The 21,878-nt window shown below is 41.0% G+C and overlaps 1 protein-coding gene across 1 annotated transcript in view; it reads left to right on the forward strand.

The window, feature by feature from the left end:
- Window positions 1-21,878, forward strand: part of LOC144799696 (DNA topoisomerase I, mitochondrial-like) — a 1,324,061-nt gene that overhangs the window by 460,873 nt on the left and 841,310 nt on the right. The window contains exon 16 of the mRNA XM_078671191.1: window positions 1,528-1,631. Coding sequence (XP_078527317.1) covers window positions 1,528-1,631 — 104 coding nt within the window. The remainder of the gene's footprint in view (window positions 1-1,527; window positions 1,632-21,878) is intronic.

Below are 21,878 nucleotides of genomic sequence, written 5' to 3' on the forward strand. Positions count from 1 at the left end.
GCCGAGTCACTGAATTTTACCCACACATCACCTTCTGAGCCCTTGGAACATCACTCTGCAAGCCTTACAGACTGTTACCCAAGCTAATGATGTCCATTTCCAGGAAGGCACGGATGATTCTAGCATCTACATAGGCTTTAAGTGTGTGACCGATTCAGATAGATCCATAAGTCTGATTGGTTTTATTGGCCCTTATCAAGTCTTATCCTATCCATGTGTTTCGGTTTAATTAACATGCATTCTTTGTGACATGGGGCTTGGGGCTGTTCGGAAACTCTGTGCAGGGCATATTGTGCACTTAAGTTTAAGTATTCATGTTAATCACAGCCCCTCACGAGCTGTTATTAACATGAATACTTAGACAAAGGCACACAATGTGCCCCGCACCGCGCTTCTCTTACAAGAGAACAGCATGTTAAAAAACACAGCGTGTCATTGAAAGTACATGCTGTTTTTTTAAACAGCAAGTTTAAAAACATAGCGTGTACTTGAAAGTACACGCTAGGGGGTTAGGGGTTGTCACGCAATGTGGCTGGAACAGCATTTGAACTTACACAGGACTCCATTTGGCAACATTCAAAAATGAGCATTCGCACATGTGAAGAGCAGCTATTAAAAAGGAAAAAAAAGTCCGTAACCAGAAAATAAAAAACACGCTAGCAGACAAGTCCTGCGGCAATACTCCTGTGCCCACTGAGTACATACAACAGATCATCCTGTAGTGCAAGCACTGTATGCTCGCCCTAAAAAGATGTTCATATTTAAATTCAAAAACGAGTTTGTACTTTTACACAACACAATCTGCAACATTTATACTAAGAAAGAATATGAAGAAACCATTTCGGAAAGTAAAATCAAACCATATTAATTGAAAAAATTGTTTGCAATCAAAGGAGATATGACTTCGCTTTTTGAAGTGATCGCATCAAGACCTGCATATGTACCATGTGAAAGGGGTACAGAAGCATGGAGATGTCCGCAGACGTTTGCAATGCTTTTAATGGGGGAGTACCAAAATGTTTCTCAGTAGCAAACAGGTACAGTAAGATGGCGAGTACCTGTCCTTTTATAGTTGTCAAGCACTATCTATTCTAATACAATTTAATATGCGATAGTTTGTGCATGAAGAGGTGCGTTGATTAATTTATGAAACGGAGATATACTTTAAATGCCTAGGCACATATGGATTTGTAGGAAATTAATCTCTAATCCTACTTAGTCTGCTGGTCTAGAAGTCTTGTATAGTTTAAAGATAAATCAAGGATAAGTGATTATCAAGGGTTTCCATCAGGGGTTATCTTTCCCTGCGGCGTTAGCGTGAACTTTAATGTTGTTAGAACAAATGTTTGGCTAGTTTGGTAACACTGTGCCTGCACCTGGTTCCACGAAAACACATTTCTCCACTGGATGTTTTGACACCAGTCAGTGATAAAAATATATTTTAAAAGTAAGATATCATCCGATTAACATGTTGGAATGATGAAATGCCTGCAGAATGTCAATTAACCCTCTTTGCGTTATATTAAGGCAAACCAGGAGACAAAGAAGAAGAGAACCAAGGAAGAGAAGGACGCAATTGCAGACATTAAAGCAAAAAAGAAAGAGGAAGAGGAGAAGTTGCAGTGGAAATGGTAAGGTTTGCCAGCACATGAGATGCAACTGCATGTTTAATGAATGGAGAGGTTTTCAAAAGAGGCTTGTGACAAATACATGAAGTACCCTTTAGTGAACATCCATATACTAAAAGATAAAAATCAACCAGAATGACACTGAAGCGCCATGAATAATTTTCATGTACTTCCAAAATGTCAACATCTCTCAGAATGAGAGTTGCTGGTAAATAATTCATGTCAACAGAAACTAAATTAGTAAACAACTTGTAAAGAGTTTAGCTTTATTCTATTTTTGATTCGGAGAAAAGTACAGTTCCTACTGGACCGCTAACCTCCAGAGGTGATCAGCATCTGTGTAAGCTGGTCTGGAGTCAGAATGTATGGTCTTATGGAGTAAACATGCCAGTTTAAATCTAAAGTGTTTGCTTAAAGTGTTTAACGTGGGGTCAGAAGAGATGGCTGCATTCCAGATTTTCTGGATAATCGCAATGTAAAATATGTAAACGAGTTCCATGTAGAGCCATTGTGCTGTATAGCCCCAGTCCATCTCGTCCCTCTACATTGGAAGTGACTGCAGTGCATTGTGAGTTACTACTTCACAGGTAAGTTTTTAGAACCTTTTCTTTAGGAGTCACTTTATCACATTATCACAGGCGAGGAAACAAATGTTTCACATTTATATACATGAATGGATAGATATAGGTGTATGTGATATAGATATAGATATATATATATATATATAGATATAGATAGATAGATATATATATATATATTGGGTGACCAAGGCCTTTCGGAGGCCGAAACGTTATGTTGGACGAAGGTGCCGATTAAAATCTTCTCACCTGAACTCTTGGGTCTCGTGTTACTTGTTGCAGTGGCGCCTGGTAATCTTCAGCGGTGTCCTCCAGCTTAGAGCGTGTGCAAGATATATATATATATATATATATATATATATATATATATATATATATATATATATATAGTTGTGCTTGTATAGCGCACAAATCGCCCATGAGGGTATCTCGGCGCTTGTACGCATACCGCTGTGGAACCCTTCCTGGCTTTTCCCTGTGAAGTGACCACTCCTGGACACCCCCAAGGTGAAGCCAGGCATCCTAGCGTTGTTGGTGCCGTTGTGGAGATTAAGCAAGCTATTGTGCAGAGTGGGACCCACGATTAGAATAGGCACCGAGGCGAGAATTATCAGGTCCGAGGAAATTGAGCCCAACACCCGCCGAGGCGGGAATTGAACCCTGGTCCCGGGCTAGACCTCTGCATCAGAGTCTGCCGCTCTAACTATTGAGCCATATATATATATATATATATATATATATATATATATATATATATATATATATATATATATATATATATATATATATATATATATATATATACACTCAAAAAACTATAAGTTTTAGTGGTGTTATAGTTAGCTGGACATTTTACTCATACAAAACCAATGAAATTGCTCCTATATAGTTAGTTGTACTAACTATATTTCGCGCACCCGCAATCCACTGCTGATGATGTCACATATTAGATCATTCATGACATGGTCAGTGACATCACTGATGACATCACTGATGACATCATCCAGTGAATGTGGTTTGCTTCGTTATTTAAATATGCATTATATATATATATAGCAATTTACATTGAAAAATGAGTGGATATATATAAATAAATATTTGGATGGAGGATTTAGTAGCAGTGTAATTGACTGTTTACTTGACCAATTTATAATGTCTCACTAAATACAGTGGATAGTGACTAAACTGTGTGAATATCTGTATCACTTTGTCAGTTGTGTAAACTGATTCTACAGTTGGTTACTAGCTATGTGAAAGTCTATATTAGTTATTGATTAGTTAACTGAGTATTTGTATGGGAGTGTGAAAGTGTGTGTGGTTCGGTGGGGGGTGTGTGACTGTCCAAAGATGTGTGAATAGTTGATTCAGTAGATATAGGAAGTTAAAACTACATGTTTAACAGTTTGGGTGAGGGAATCTCTTTATGGGTGTGATGATGAGCAAATATATTTCTCAAAGGTACAGGTCCAACAAACTAGAAAAATAAAAGGCAGTGTATGTGTCAGTTGTATATAAATAAGTATACATAAGACACAATGATTGTGTGAGTGACTGTATGGATAACTGTATACTTGTAATAATGATTTTATAATTCACTAAGTATGACTTACTATCTAAATGAATAGAAGAAGTGGTGTTTGTATAAGTGTTTTGCTAAGTAAATATGTAAGTATGATCCATTGTTTGCATAAGTGAGTAGGATGACTTCATATGTGAATAGGATGCGTGCTGTTTAATGTCTGTATAAATGTATAAGTATTTTTAATAGTGTTCTATTGTTCATTGACAGCATGTATGAGTGAATCCATAGGTAAGTGATTAGATGTGTGTATACATCTATGAATCACTGAGTGGATTTTTAGATACTTGTATTGCTGTGACAATGGATTTAAATATGATACTCTGTATTTTACAAAGAGTGATGAAAAATTGTAATAGTGTATGAAAAGGTGTATGTGATTGTCACGTGGATGATGTAATCAGTGATGTCATCAGTGATGTCATTTGAGATGTCATCAGTGATGTCACTGACCATGTCATGAATGATCTAATATGTGACATCATCAGCAGTGGATTGCGGGTGCGCGAAATATAGTTAGTACAACTAACTATATAGGAGCAATTTCATTGGTTTTGTATGAGTAAAATGTCCAGCTAACAATAACACCACTAAAACCTATAGTTTTTTGACTCCTGAAACCTATGGTTTTTTTCAGTAAATTTCAAAGGTTTTTTTAAATGCTAATTCCTAACTATATAAGGCCTGAAACCTATGTTTTTTTTCAGTGAATTTCAAAGGTTTTTTAAATGCTGATTCCTAACTATATAAGGCCTGAAACCTATGGTTTTTTCAGTGAATTTGAAAGGTTTTTTAAATGCTAATTCCTAACTATATAAGGCCTGAAACCTATGGTTTTCTCAGTGAATTTTAAAGGTTTTATAAATGCTAATTCCTAACTATATAAGGCCTGAAACCTATTGTTTTTTCAGTGTTTTTAAAAAAAAAATTGATTGGTTAACTGGCTTAAGTGTATCTTAGTGAATACATATATTAGCGAGTAATGTTTAAATATTTAAATATATGCATGAATGATGTAATATGTGACGTCATCAGCAGTGCATTGCAGACGTGCAAGTTATAGTGAGTTCAACTAACTATAACATGGGAATTTCAATGATTTTATGCGAGTAAAATTTCCAGCTAACTATAACTGGTGTGAAACCTATGGCTTTTTCAGTGAATTTCAAAGGATTTTTAAATGCTAAATCCTAACTATAACTGGTGTGTAACCTACGGTTTTTTCAGTTAATATATATATATATATATATATATATATTTTCTATGGCAAAATGAAACCCCTCATTTTGTTCCTTTTCAAATTAAATGTATTAAGTGTTACCACTTTATTCCAATCAAGATGACTTCAGGTGTGCCATACTTTTTTCATAAGTAAGACTGTTAGCGTTCTAGTTGTTCTTTAGAACACTCTGGGACATTCTGTCATTGGGCTATAGTTGGGCTACATCTGGCTGATATTTGGGCTACATTTGTTTTTTTGTCTCTGGTGGCCATCTTTGGGCTACATTGGGCTACATTGGGCTAAATTTGGGCTCTAACATACAGCCCAATGTTGCCCAATATATATTTTTTCAAAGTTAATTTTCGTAAAAACCACTGGAGCACATATCTTGAGACATAGCAAAGGCACATTGGGCTACCAGTCCCTACAATTTTGCCAAGTTTGGTGGAAAACCATTCAGCCGTTCGGGCTAAAGTGAGTCCAACCGCCCTATGGAAATTAACATGGGGAAAACACGTTTTGGGACCCCCCTTTTATCTCGGCTCCCGCTTGACGAATCCCCCCAAACTTTCAGGGAAGGAGTGGAGCGCCGCGAGGCAAAGTTAAGGGAAATTTCAGGAAGATTCCTCAACCGGCGCCAAAGTTATTCCCAATAGAATGTTGCAATTTCCCTATGGAAAACAATCCTAACTATATATACGTACTGGCTATCGCGATGGGAACCTGCTTCGCCCCCAGCTACGCGAATTTATTCGTGGGCTGGTGGGAGGAGCAGGTGGCCCTTGCCGGAGAAAACACTAAATGGGCAGAAAATATTGTGATGTGGCGTCGATACATCGACGACCTGTTCGTGGTGTGGAGGGGCTCCTCCACAGACGCAAATAATTTTGTCAGGGATCTGAACAAAAATGACTTACATCTGATATTCACTGCCGATATCAGTAGTGAGGAAGTTCACTATCTAGATTTGAGAGTCTTCGTCAACGAGGACAAATTACAAACTGCCCTTTACAGAAAACCCACTGCAGGAAATAGCATACTTCATGCCAAGAGCAGTCACCCACCGAGCCTAATAAAAAGCATACCTTACGGTGAAATGCTGAGATTAAAAAGGAATTGCTCACAAGATGAAGATTTCAGGATAGCAGCCAATGAGAGCGTGCAAAGGTTTCTCCTGAGAGGATACGATCCGGTTGTCCTGGACAAAACTCTCAAAAAAGTGACTAGGATTCCCAGACAACAACTGATGGCGTGTAACCCCAAAAGAACTAAAAATACTGAGAATGCAAATAAATTTAGAATGATTACTAAATTCTCAGAAGGGGCCAATGTTTTGAGAGGGATTCTCTCAAAAAGCTGGCATATACTACGCACAGATCCAGTAATTGGATGTGATGTTCCTGAGAGACCACTCATCACATTCCGCAAACCACGATCTATAAAGGATATGGTAGTCCATAGTCACTTAACACCTATAAAAACAACTGGACAAGGCACCCTGAAAGAAATGGCGGGGTTTTTCCCGTGTGGAAAATGCCGCGCATGTGAGCATAGCAGAAGAGTACTCTCCTATTCCATTCCAGGTGTAACCCTACCGAAAAAGATCAAACATTTCATTACATGTACTACACCATATGTGGTATATTGTTTGATCTGTCCCTGTGGTCACAAGTATATAGGGAGCACGATTAATGGGGTAAAAATGCGAGTTTTAGAACATCAACGGGCCATAATGAACAAGGATGTATCTTACCCGGTGGCCAGACATTTTGCCCAAGTCCATCAGAGTAATCGGGAGTTACTCCAATTCTTTGGTTTGGACCAGTACCATCTAACCCTAGGGGAGGGGACAGGTTGACACGCTTACGTAGACTAGAGTCACGACACATCATAGATATGCAGACAAAACAGCCGGGTGGGCTTAACATCGGAGAGGAACTGGGTGTTCACCTGGGAAAATGAATATCTAACATGCAGTGGGTGGACTATATGTGTGTGTACATGGAACGCTACAAGCAGATTTTATGAATTAAGAACTGTATTGCTTGTAGACGGTTTGTCCTCATCTTTGTGGTAATTGTAACAGCCTCAAGGGTGCAGTTTGAATTCATTCCCTTCCATTTATCTGAACCTTTGATTTCTTAACTTTTCCCAACCTCCTTTAGCCTTTTCTAACTTTTTTCGAAGATTCTTCCTCTAGAATCTTTTTGTAGAGAAAATAGTTTTCTTTTCTTTGCTTTTCACCTTCACATTGTCTCATTTCTCCTTTCCTTTCCCTATCAAATATGAACACAAATTGACTTTATCGTTTACCTTTGGTTTGGGGCATATGGATCCATATGTATTGAAACTGGAAACATGGTTTGTGTGAATTCATAATCCTTAGGTTAAGCCGATACACGGCTCAATTTTTGAGTGTACGATGTATACTATTCTAAGATGACATCTTCCTTAGTGTGTCATATTTGGGATATGTATCCTTGTTATTCCCTATTGGAATGATTATTGTGTTGATTAAGGGAAATTATTGAGAATGTAAATTTGTAACTTGTAATGTTATATCACAGAAATGATGATGCATGTTGCATTGTGATCTGGGCGTTTCTGTCAGTGTCGGTGATACGCCGATACACGGCGAGATTTGATTAATTTTCACCGACTTGGGTTATAATTACATGTTTATATAACATGAAGATAACATCTTAACCCGTAATGCAACTGTACGAGGATTACGCTGTACAGAACGGTGTCCATAATGTATATAGTGTAAATATTCGTGAATAGGGCGTTAGAAATGCCATGACATGCTGATACACAGCAAGACTGTTTTCATTTAGTAGAATGAAAGGGGCATTAGTATATCATAAGGGTCAAAACACATTGTAAATATGCCACTGTGTTAAGTATTTGAACCCACTTAGTAATGGCTGCCCTATTGTAAATATTTGCACATTTTGTCCGTTTTTCCTTTTCACCTGACAGGAAGTGAAATGTATATATTGTGCCGGGTAACATGGCACACACTAACGAAGGACTAGAGGTCTGAAACACGTCTGTTTGTTTTGGTCAGAAAGCCGTAATAAAATTCTTTGCAATATACTCCCGCGAGTGCGTTTCGTCTCTGAAGCAAGGGTCGAATGGAGCTGGAATATATATATATATATATATATATATATATATATATATATATATATATATATATATATATATATATATATATATATATATATATATATATATATATATATATATATATATATATATATATATATATATATATATTACCTACTGGCAGTCGCCAGTAGGTATATATAGTTAGGATTTTTTCTCTATGGGTTTTTTGAAAATTCTATGTCTAATAACTTTGGCGTTTGTGGACGGAATTGGCTGAAATTTTCAGGGAAATGGCATATTTTGGTTCTGAGCAGCCCTTGAAAATTTGGGGGGGGGTTCGTCAAGGGGGGGCTGAGAAAAAAGGGGGGGTCCCAAAACGTGTTTTTAACATTGAGTTTTCCATAGGGCGGTTGGCCTCGCTTTTAGCCCGAACGGCTGAATGGATTTGCACGAAACATGGCAAAATTGTAGGGACTGGTAGCCCGATGTGCCTTTTGTAGGTCTCAATATATGTGCTACAGTGGATTATGAGAAATTAACGTTTAAAAAAAGATATATATCTGTAACAGCGGACCGGGCAGCGCTCCAGGACGCGTACTTTTCGCGCAACGGAGCTTTGTGAAGCGAAGCTGATTGGTTCTCCGGCGTCTGTCAACATTCCAAACAGTCCGTAGCGGCCGCCATCTTGTCTCTCGGTAGGATTGAGAGACAAGAGGAGGCCAAAGCGAAGGGGGAAATGACCATAAGGGGGCATAGTAGATCCTTCCTGACCTCTTAGGTTTGATGTACCATTTTGCCAAGTTTGGTGTAATTCCGTTCAGCCATTCAGGCTGTAGACGTATGTAAATGTCCTATGGAAAATTGCATGGGGAAAACACATTTGAAAGTGTTGAAATTTAGAACCAATTAAAATGTTACTTTGGTTTTGTATTTGTGTGTGATGAAAGTTAATTGGTTATGTATATATGTCAAATGAGAGGAAACCACAGCCATTTTGTGATACTACTGTCTGAGGTACATTTGTGAGGAATTTTTGGTGGTGAATTTCTGGTGTTTGATTTACACAGTACTAACACTTCTGCTACTTTTAAAAAGGTGAGTTGTTAATTTGTAAGGGGAACTATGTTGTACACTTGAAGATAATTTGAAAAATGTTTTCTGTTATTTATTTGCAGTCCTTCTGTTATACTAAATACTTGATGAAGTTAGTTTTATATTATGTATTACTAAAAATGATAAATGAAAGTGATTATTTTTTTCTGCAATTTACAGCGAGCAATTTCAAAATAAAATGGCTCACAATGAAGAGACCGTGGCAATTTCTTTTGAATTGTCCACTACATTGATTGAAATTGAGAGCACCAATAATGAAATATTGTCACAAGGAGGACATGACTTGTATGATTCCATTAGATTGATTGAAATGGACAGCACCAAGAATGAAATATTGTCACAAGGAGATGACTTGAATGATTCCACTACATTGATTGAAATTGAGAGCACCAATAATGAAATATTGTCACAAGGAGGAGATGACTTGTATGATTCCATTAGATTGATTGAAATGGACAGCACCAATAATGAAATATTGTCACAAGGAGATGACTTGAATGATTCCACTACATTGATTGAAATTGAGAGCACCAATAATGAAATATTGTCACGAGGAGATGACTTGAATGATTCCACTACATTGATTGAAATTGACAGCACCAATAATGAAATATTGTCACAAGGAGGAGATGACTTGAATGATTTTTTTGATCAATCTCTTGATGGCGAATTTATCGAGTGTTTGGAGACCATAGAGTTACAAGAATCATCATTGGAGACTTTTAATGAGGACATTGCTGATGAGGACATGTTACTAGTTCTTTCAAATTTAGAAAATTCTGAAGAATAAATTTATATTTAGAAATCAAAAATTGTTTGAGACATTATTCATTTTTATTTTTTATTTGAGGTTGTAGCGAAGTGATTGTAGTATAAAATGAGACTTATAGTATAGAGTGCAACATTTTTATGTTACATGGTAAGTTTACTCATATTTACTTCCCTTCTGCCACTATATTATCTCCAATGTGTATTTGACATCTCTTGTTCATCTCCGGCCTCCTTTCTCTCACTGTGTGTCTCCGATGCATCTTATCGCTGCTATTTTGTGTAATTACAGAAGAGAGTAAAATAAAATAGTTCGGAACGTGAAAAGGGGGCAAAGTAGAGTACTCCTCACCCCCTAGGCCTTTTTAGGCGGTCCCAAAAGGATCAGTTTCTGCTTTCCTGAGAGATTATGGTATGAGTTCCATATACCACAATAACTTGCATTACAACATGCAAGATATCTATCTCCTATTACCAACTTTTGGAGATATTCGCGCTAAGCGCGAATATCTCCAAAAAGTAACACCTGCCCTGAGCAGTTCTTAGGCATGCTATCCAATGGGAGGTGGATAACATGGCTAAGAGCATTAGCTCGGTAATGCATGAATATCGCTGAGTTTTTAGCGATATTCATGCATTGCGGCCGTTTATTATCGCATTTGCGATAAACCTTGATAATAGCAAGGTTTATCTTCGATAATTTCTGACGATGCTTAGTGGTAAAAAATTGGTTGGTAAGCATCGTTAGCGATAAATATCGCTTAACTTTGGTAATATGCCCCAACGTCTGTTAACGTTCGATTCGAAGGAAATGAGGAAGTGTTGAAAAACATTGTCTGCGCCATCTTGCCTTTTTTGAAATGCCACACTTTTGTCGTGCACGGCAGCCATTTTAGATGTCTTGACCAGACCCACTCTCTGCACGCTGTCGATTCGTAGCATGGCTCCTCACCCACGCAAGCATCTTCCCTAGGCACTGGTCACCACCGCTCTCTGTCTTATGCATGGGCAATAAACCTCCCCCCATCTGCGCTGCTCTTCCCTGAGAATCACACTCTGTGCCCGCCCGACACCTCCCTTTCGCCCTATTCACTACCGCACCCTCTGACACTCCTCTTTCTCTGTGTCCGATTGTCCAGGCTATCAGCTAGCCCTGCAGGTGTAGTTTATGGCCCCAGCTGTAAAGAATCACCCCTCTTCAAAGGAGTTATAGTAGATCAAGGCCCACACCCGATGAGATCCGTCACACCACACGTGTTCCTACTATCTGAAAACCATCCTGTATTGTGATTGGGGAGGGGACCGAGCCTGAAGCGGAAGATTCCAGGAATGACTCTTTGTACATCAAAGTTTTTACAATTATGTGTCACATTAAAAATATATAGCACTCCAACAAAGTAGTAGGAATATAAAACTTTAATAACATATAAATATATACAAGAAAACAAAAACAGTAAAAACATTTAAACCACGAAGAGACCATGGCAATTTCTTTTGAATTATCCAATAGATTTATTGAAATTGACAGCACCAATAATGAAATATTCTTGTCAGTAGCGGTCTGTTGTGCGAATAGTTCCAAGGCAGCAGAACGCGCTGAAATCTAGATGGCACGAAAGTGATGTCTAGTAAGTTGCCGCCCAGCAAAAAACGGCGTGGGGCGCCGCGGGGGTGAGTGAGTCCAGTAGGCACCACAGCTATTCTTACCGGCATTGCAGAATTACTGCTGGGGACAATGCCTGTGCTGTAGCAGGGTCACAGAAGAAACAAAAAGGATTCTGTTTAAGCATGGGCGGATTTTGCGGATCCACGATTCGCGGATTCAGCGGATTCACGGATCGTGGATCCGCAAAATCCGCGGATTCAGCGGATTTGCGGATTTGGGGGCGGGGCTTCCTCGAGCGTGTGGGCGGGGCCAAACGGACGGGGCTTCCACGCGAGCGCACATGCCTCTTGTGTGTCTAAAAGGTCAGAGACCGATCAGAGCAGCAGATTAAGAGACAGAAGCCCCTGGTCACAGGAACAGCACGGGGGTTGCGCTCGTAAAAGTCAAAGATGCCCAGCCTCCCAACGCTCACGTTTTTTTTTGGGCTGCTGAATGAGTCACTGCATTTGCGCTTCAACTAGTTCCAGCGACCAAGTGTGTGTCACTATGCAATCGCGCCGAAGTGCGCAGGGGTCCCTTGAGTGAAATGTCCATCATAGTGGGTAAATGGCGGGAAGACGGTGCACACCTCGAGTGTGTGGGCGGGGCCAAACGGACGGGGCGTCCATGCGAGCATGCCTCTTGTGTGTATAAAAGGTCAGAGACCGATCAGAGCAGCAGATTAATTATTTAATTGTGCCAGGACCGTCGTGCCCGAATGAACCCTGCCCTTCATATTTATTCAAGAAGACACCACTGTTGAAGTAATTTACGATGGCGCCGGCAAGCTGCCAGCGCCATCCTGCAAAAGTTACTTAATTAGCTTCAACAGGAAGCTCCAACTGCTAAAATAAAGCAGGCGCTCGAGCCCCTGCTGTATCTTATCTGTTAGAGCTTCCTGTTGAAGCTAATTAAGTAACTATTGCAGGATGGGCGCTGGCAGCTTGCCGGCGCCATCGTTAATTAGGCGCGCTTGAACTTTTGACCGCAAAATCCGCTCCGATCGCGGATTGCGGATTTTCGGCAAATCCGCGAGAGTTCGCGGATCGCGGATTTGCCGAAAATCCGCAATCGGAGCGGATTTTGCGCTCATGCTTAATTCTGTTGAAGATGTTGTTGGTTTTCAATTTGAAAACAGTTCTGGTGTCAACTGCTATGCTAATGTAGTGGTTAATGTTTTGTTTTCTCTAGAAAATGTAAAAGAGGGGGAGGCAGTCCAAAGTTCCGTTAAAAGGGCAAAGGAAAGGATCGGTGGTTTGAACTATCAGTCAAAAAGGGGAGGGGGTGCAATAATTTTTCCTACCGGGTCACACTGTGCTTTCACCGGAAGTGAGGTCTGCAGGATTCTAGTAATTCAAAGTGAGGCTGGCGCCAGCATGGGAGCGCTGACGTCCCGCGGATACAGTTTCGTCACTCCACGGGCGATCATGGCAGTCATTCCCCATCGGGGGTCGGAGACTCCCGCGGCTCCTCTAGAATCTTCAAGGTCGTGGAGGACTACGGTGGTGGAGTCAACCAGTGACCGGGCTATTTCTTTATGCTGGGCCCGCTCTTGCCAGGTCGACCGCCATTTTGAGAGTTCGGCAGCTACCGGCGATCGCGGGGTCACATGAGCGGACGGGCTCCACCCTGCCGGGCGAGACGTTGCAGCATGGCCACAGTGGAAGAACCCTTTTCCGGGCGCCTGGAGCGCTGAGGGTGCAGCTGGGAAGCCTCCACCTGGGGAGGCGGGAGAGGCCTGTTCGCACCGTCTCTCCCTCCCAGTGCACCCCACGGCATCTCGCTTGAGATTTGTTATGGCCGGACCAGGCGATGAGGACGAGGGGGGGGGGGTCGGAGGCATGTGCAAGACATCCCCCCCCAGTGTTGTCGCAGCCATTATAAAAGAAAGAAGTGTCCCGTCCGTCTTCGGGCCGGGCTTCCGGTGGATGTCGGCCGGACGCCCCTGGCTCTGGCCCCATGAACGGGTTTCTTGGTTTATCGGCTGCAGCCGGATCCCGTCGGCCTCGGCCCCCCGACCGTTGGTGGTCGGACCGGAAGAGCATGTGGCGGGACTACCTGCAACTCTCAAGGGCCACCGCGGCCGGACTGGGAGAGAGAGGGGAGGGTCGAGGAGACATTCCCCCCCCCTGCAACTGTTCAGCGTTGTAAAGGCAATCCCCTGGCCGGGTCCCGCTGGCCTCGGCCTCTCCTCCGGCTACACCCTACGTTAGGATCTCCTGGCCGAGGCGTGGCAGCAGGACCTGCCTTATATGGGCTGCTCCCGGCTGGGCGTAGCCGGAACCCTGCCCCACCTTGGAAGTTTCCAGAGTGGGGGTGGATGTTCTACTGACTTGCATTTTCCCTAGTCTATCGATTTTTTGGGCGTGGCAGGCGGTGGGACAGCGAGGGGTGATTTGGTTTCTCTTACTGTTTTTCTGGTCTCTCACCACTGGCATATTTTAATGTTTTCTTGTTTCTAGGACATTAATAGGTTTTATCATTACGTTATGTTATCGTTTCTTTGTTCGTTGTTTAATAAAAGTTCATGTTCATCAGTGGCCTACTGATTTTCGTTTTCCTATTTTTTTCTTTCCAGGTTGTTTCATGGTAAAGTTTCTGTTAACAGGATACAGTGATCACTTCGTTATTATTGCATATGTCCTTTTCACTAGGGGTGCTCTCTGGTCGGGCCAGATGACGTATCTCTAGTAAATGGTCCGGGTGAAAAAGGTGCATCAATCAGTGGGGAGTAGATAGGCATGGCAGATTACAACGGGGGAGAAAGGTCCGCATTACGTACCCTTTCACTACTTGCAAAGATTTTCCTACGTTTATTTGCAAACAGGGAATACCTCCAAAAAGAACTAATTCCCAAACAGTCAATGTTCGGACAATCAATCAATCAATGAGAAATGAAATAGGTACGACGTGTTAAAGGCTTGCGTTACCTACCCTTCACTATCTGCAAAGGGAGAGAGAATATTCCTATTCTTCCTCGTTTGCAGGTAGAGAAGATCCTTAAGAGAATTAACTTCGAACAATTCAATGCTCGATTGAAACAATCAACAAGGGGTACTGTGAACACAAATGAATGCCGCTTATATACATACGCATTGCTATTTTCAACAGGTTGTTCCTAATGTTTCTATTTTAGCGAGGTCAAAAAGAGATCCCATTAGTGGCCTACTGATTTTGCTCGATTCCTTTTGTTTTTTTACACGATTTTTCACTATCTGCAAAGACTAAACAGAGTATTGCGACTCTGTGCTTGTTTGTAAATAGAGAATGAACCAAAGAGAACAATCAATCAAATGGAGAGAGAAGCAGGCACGACGGATTACAAAGGGGGCAAAGGGCTGCGTTAACTACCCTTCACTATCTGCAAAGAGAGTACTCCTAATAGAAATGAGGGGTGGGGGCAGCATTCAAAGCAGATCAGTGTGCATAAACACGAAAATGTTTTTACTTACCACGTACTTGACATTCGACAGCTTATGATATTTGCTATTAAAAAACCATTGACATTCACTGAAAAAACCATAGGTTATAGACCATATATAGTTAGGAATTAGCATTTACAAAACCTTGAAAATTCACTGAAAAAACCATAGGTTATACACCATATATAGTTAGGAATTAGCATTTAAAAAACCTTATTTTACTCACACAAAACCATTGAAATTCCATATATAGTTAGTTGCACTAACTATATATCGCGCACCCGCAATCCACTGCTGATCATGTCACATATTACATCATTCATGACATGGTCAGTGACATCACTGATGACATCACTGATGACATCTCAAATGACATCACTGATGAGATCACTGATGACATCATCCAGTGACTGTGTGTTTCTGTAAAGTTTAAATATGTTTTACATATTGAAGAATGAGTAGATGTATAAGTGTCTGGACGAAGGATTTAGTAGGTGCATGACTGAATGTATGAGTGAGTGATTAAATGTGTCTCACTGAGTGCATGGGTTAGTGACTAAACTGTCTTAATTTGTGCATCATTATGTCTGTTGTTCTGTAAACTGCTGCATGTGTTGATCAGTAGCTATATGATTAACTATATGGGTTATTGATTGATTGTCCAAGTATTTGTATAGGAGACTGAGTGTGTGTGTGGCTGGCTGGGAGGTGTGTGACTCTGTGCAGATCAATGTGTACTTGTATCAATGATTGTATAAGAAAGTAAGTATGTGTTAAGATATGTTTGAAAATGTAAGGTGCTCTATGTTTAACTGTATAGACAAGAAAATGGAAGTGTGATTGATTCTTTACAGGACTGACTAGGTGTGTGAGTAACTCCATGGATGAGTGGCAGAGTGTAAGTGTCTGTATAGGTGTATGAGTGCATATGATAGTGTTGTAAAGATGAGTGATTGTATGTATGAATGATTGTATGGGTGAATGAGTGAATGTGTGTGTAGACGTAGGAATCAGTGAGTACGTATGTAGTAACTAGTATTGGTGTGTCAATGGTTTCAAAAATTATACTCTGTATTTAACACTGGGTGAAACAGAGGTTATATTAAAACGTGAGGAGATGCATTGTATTGTCACATGAATGATATCATCAGTGATGTGGTCATTGATGTCAAATGAGATCTCATCAGTGATCTCATCAGTGATGTCATTTGAGATGTCATCAGTGATGTCATCAGTGATGTCATTTGAGATGTCATCAGTGATGTCATCAGTGATGTCACTGACCATGTCATGAATGATGTAATATGTGACATGATCAGCAGTGGATTGCGGGTGCGCGATATATAGTTAGTGCAACTAACTATATATGGAATTTCAATGGTTTTGTGTGAGTAAAATAAGGTTTTTTAAATGCTAATTCCTAACTATATATGGTGTATAACCTATGGTTTTTTCAGTGAATTTTCAAGGTTTTGTAAATGCTAATTCCTAACTATATATGGTCTATAACCTATGGTTTTTTCAGTGAATATATATATATATATATATATATATATATATCCTACATATCCTACTGGCGGTCGCCAGTAGGTAGTTATAGTTAGGATTGATTTCCATAGGCAAATCGCAACATTCTATTTGGAATAACTTTGGCGCCGGTTGAGCAATCGGACTGAATTTTTCAGCAACTTTGCCTCGCGGTGCTCCGCTCCTTCCCTGAAAGTTTGGGGGGGATTCGTCAAGCGGGGGCCGAGATAAAAGGGGGGTCCCAAAACGTGTTTTCCCCATGTTAATTTCCATAGGGCGGTCTGTCGCACTTTTAGCTCGAACGGCTGAATGGATTTTCACCAAACTTGGCAAAATTGTAGGGACTGGTAGCCCGATGTGCCTTTGCTATGTCTCAAGATATGTGCTCCAGAGGTTTTGATTAATTTAGGTTAAAAAAAATTTATATATCTAGAGCCGCGCCCCGGTACGCGTACCGGGGAGTGCTCCGGGCGCGCCACGCGACTTGCGCACGGCAAGCTGATTGGCTCTCGGGTGTCTGTAAACATTCGAAACAGTCCGCAGCGGCCGCCATCTTGTGTCTCGGTAGGATCGAGACACAAGAGGTGGCAAAAATCAAAGGGGGAAATGAGCAAAAGGGGGCAGGGTACATCCCCCCCCTGAGCCCCTAGGTTTGATGTGGGGGCCATAAAAGGGTCCCGCGGGGCAGAAAACTTTTTTTTTTTCGATTTTCGCGGGGGGGAGCACCCAGTACGCGCACCGGGGAGCGTACCAGGGAGCGTACCATGGAGATAAAAGAATGACAGGGTTTTTTTTTAAAAAAAAATAGCATTTTTTTTATAAATTGGAGGTAGTTCTGAAAAGAACTTTTTTTTTGTTTTTGTTGTTTTATATTTTTTTGGGATTTTTTTTAGGGGAAAAACAAAAACAGGGATTCGAAAACTGCTCAACAGGAGCAAAAATATGTGAAAATTTAGGGACGGGGAGGGCAGCGGTGATCCTGTTTCTTTATAGCAATGAGTTCAACACTCTGCTCCCCATAGCAGAGGAGTTCGTCACACTGCGTGCACAGAAATGTGATGCCTGCAAACACCGGCTGTATGTTAGGGACCATTCTTCCACGTGGTGGTCCCGAAGGTGTTGCTCCACCAGTGGAGGTGCTGCCGCCATCTGTTGGTAAATTCCGTGCCAGCTCCCTGACACTCTCCCTGGCAAAGTTGATTGGGGGTCTTCTCTTGACATGCCTAATTAAATTGGCATTTCCAAAGCTATATTTTTTTAGAGGATTGCCTCTGGATAAAATACTGCCACATATTTTGCAGGTTACTTTTGGAGCATTTTTGTCCTTCAGGGATGTCATAAAATTTCCAGATGAAGTGGTTCTTTTGTTTCTGGTGAGGAGGGTCCTCATGCAAAAATTCATCTGAATCACTGCTGGATGTGTAGTGTAGTTCCTATTATCCCAATAGGCTCTGCGCATTGGAATAATACCTCCAATAGTATAGACCTAGACCAGACGTTAACTAGGTCTTCTACTGTCGATATTAGACTTAAAGTTTTGGGTTTGCCAGCTAGCTCAGAGTTCACTAGAAACTTTCTCGAATAGGCAAGGAGGAGTTGAACCTCCCTGGATAGACAAGAAGGGATTTAGTTTCTGACAACCATAGAACATGACAACTTTGCTCTCCCCTAATCAAGAGTGTATCTCTAGAGTCGTGTGAAAACAAAAGACAACTTATTTTACTCAGTCAGTACGTGCATTCTTAGTTTCACCAGATTGTAGAGAAAAGGAAGAGACGGGCGCGTTCAATAAAAGATGTTATTTATTGATCAGTCTCTTTTCTCGTACAAGAGAAATGGATCGATATTATCGCAATACTTGTGGTTAAGTAAAGTGCATACAATAAAAGCAGAATTATAAAATAATACTGTAAAAACATTGATATGGTTTCTAAGCCATACGTTATTTAAAATGGACAGAATATATACGTACACATATACATTTGACTAATAGTACTCAACTGGTGCTTCTAACTACGCCTACCCCAGTGTACCTGACCTAAGCCTAATACGTGGGCGGGGATAGAAAGTAGCAGTTTAAGTTAAGTTTGTTTTGCCAAGTGACTGACTCAAGAATTCTCTGTAAGGGGTTATTCAGCTCTGTACCTGAGATCTAGGATGGTTGAGGGATAGTATCTCTCGTCTGAGGTCTCGATATTCCAAGCTGCCTGCGAGGGCTGCTCGGAAACGCCGGAGCTGGATTTCTCGGCAGGAGAAAGCAGCGTCTCGTTCTCAGCGCGTCAGGAAGGCGGGGCAGCGCCAGTGGGCTTCGCTCTCTGCTGGGCTTCGGCAAGTCTCGCTGCTCCGATCTCGTCACCACCGCGTGTGTTTGCTTAAGGCAATATCGGTAATATTTATACCTGTAAGGTGCCGAGATTGACGTAAGGATGGACATAGATACTTCAATAAGGATGTCATACGAGCTGGTCGTTAGCACATTCTTTTACTGAAGTTCTCGGTGAAATCAAAACAATGGCCGCAGGGTTTTTCCCAGGTTGTCATAGGTTTGATTTGTTTTGAGAACTCCGTATGCCTTATCAGGGGCTGGAGGAATATTGCTTTTGCCTAATTAAATGGCAAGCGTTATGACCTAATCAGATAACGCGCTCCTGTGCCGTGGTCTGGCGTAATCAGATAACGGTTTCTGCATCATGGGATGGCTGCTAGTTAATTTGTTAACCAGAATAGGGTCAGGAATAGGGGGATCGATACAGAACCTATAGGAATACATCACACCCACTCCACGCTAACTATGGCCATGTTTACGAATCTAGGCATAGTAAAACATACTGTAGAGTATCGTGTATACCTTACCACCCCAAAATACATATAATGCATTTCGAAATTATGTAATGTACGGGAAAATAAAATAGCCATATGTACTATATGCACTTAAGCAGTAGACTAATGCTAAATTAATCACGCATGTATACATTATTAGTAATCGAATATGAGAATTACACATGAAATGGCTCTAATACAGAAGAAAAAGTTTGAGACCACTTCATCACAGTTCAAGAAAAAAAAATATTTATGAACATACCAGCGGGCAGCTAATGTCTATGAAGTTTCTAAAAACAGAAATTAGTTCTCTAAGAATAGTTCCTACTTTAAGCAGAAGAAAAGTGTCCCGTAAAATTTAAAAAAAATATTTTGGGGCTGCTAAAAAAATTGCTGTCCGTGGACTGGAGGAAAAGTTGATCTTGCTACTTTATTATTAAAGTTGAAGGCCAAATTCAAGGTGTCGGGAACGCCGTGTGCTAGCTTGTTCAAGAGTCATTATTTCTGCTCTGGTGAGAACATCATATCATTGAGACTGCTGAAAAAGCTGTCAACAGCTTCCTGTGAGAGTTCCACTAACTCGGAAAAGGATGTAACCATGCATTCATGTGCATGATTGTCTCCATTGACGTTTTGAGTAGTATTGCTGACAGAAGGTTGTACCTGATCGATGCTGCTTTCATCTTGATCTTCACTACCCCTTAATCGTAGTGGTGAAGTTTCCACGAATGCCGTCATCAGGATTGGCAGCCGTTGAGGGCAGCACAATGCATGAGCCTTTACTGGACCCAACAATGTTTCTGCATTCATTGGCGCATCCGATTGTAGCGTCAGACACGTGTCCAACACGCATTCTTCTCCGCACAGCATGCACCTTAATACAGGTAAAACACATCTTTGCCATATCGGCCGAAATGAAAGAAACCAAGTCATGTTCAGGTCTCTAAGCCGGGTTAGTCCCAGGATTTTTGATATCCGGTCCCGGTATCCAATGGCTCGGATTGTTTCTTCCCTTGTCGCGGGTGTTTTGTCTGTGACATGGTTTGCCATAACGAAATATAAGGACTAAGAATAGGATTCCTGCAATTAGTCCCAAAATGAGGGGAACTCCTCCAAAAATCGAATGGACGAAGTCTGGAAAAATACCCAGTATGGCTTTGAATGGTGTTAATGCCATCGAAAATACTGTCTTAAATACATTTGAGACTCCACTGGTATCAGAAATATTTAAGATTTCATTCAGGATTTCTGCGAAATGTATGTATGGGGGAATTAGTTGATAACAATGAGTGAATCTCTGCAGTCGTCCTTGCGACTAGGAGATCATACGTTTCTTTTGATGACGTGAGCCTGGTCGGCGTCTGAAGAAGCACTGTTTTCATTCTGCTTAAAGTATCAACTCGAATAGAAGTAATTTTCAAGTTAGGCCATGCCCTTGCCTCCCTGTCTGGAAAGGAGCTGGGGAACAATAAGCGTCCACAGCACATGACCTTCGCAGTCGTACTAACGAGATAAGGAACCCCGGGCAGTAGACTACAACATCTGCGATCCACAATTAGAATGTAACTCCCGTTATAGAGTCTTTTAAAGAATGGTTCTATCTCTGTTGCAGGTGTGCCTAGCTGGTGACATGAAAGGTTATTTGAGTTCCCTTCACAGGCTCCATGCAAACTAATTCCATTACACAGAAGTGTACCGCTTAGTGACCTCGCACAATTATTGCCACTAAGAAACACTTTCTGTCCTTTATTACTGACACATGCATGTGAATAGGGCAAGTTCCATGTTGTCTTAATGTACCGTTTTCCCAATTTTTCGTACATGCCAGCCTGTATATATTTTTGGCAGTATTGAAACCTGAAAGTAGATATCGGAATATTAATTATCCCATGTATTATCCATTCAATGACTGGTCGTTCTGACATTGTCAATGGTAATCTCTCGAGTTTCTCAATGCTCAGGATTGTATAATCAGCACCCTTCTGTGCCATACTGATTTGTTTATCAGTAAGGTTAAAGATATTGAATAGTGACGTTGTGTTGATTAAACGCCAAGGCACATAGCCTGAACGCTGATTTTGTAACGTCCAGCCAAGCTGTACAATAGAACGCAATTGAGACTGACCGTGTTGTAACAACAGTAAGTCTTGCGAGATTATGTCGATTGCTGATGACACAATGCTGTCCAATGAAAAGATTCTGGAGGACAGAGTCATTAACCCATTGTCCACTACAGAAAGCGATTTTTCCAAATTAATACTGTCAATTTCCCGTATACTTTCTGCTGTCTCAATTTGAGTTATCTTCCAGGCCTCGTTGTAAGCTGCTATGAAGCGTTTTTGACGCTGTTTGCGCGGTCCCATAATGAAATCACGCAAGTCAGCACCATCAGTAAGTAAAGTTAGGTGTTGCTTAATTTCTGTCAGTGTGGAAGATTTTAGCCATTGAAGGCAGAGTTTGCC

Source organism: Lissotriton helveticus, chromosome 12 (genome assembly GCF_964261635.1).
Source record: "Lissotriton helveticus chromosome 12, aLisHel1.1, whole genome shotgun sequence".
Lineage (NCBI taxonomy): Eukaryota > Metazoa > Chordata > Amphibia > Caudata > Salamandridae > Lissotriton > Lissotriton helveticus.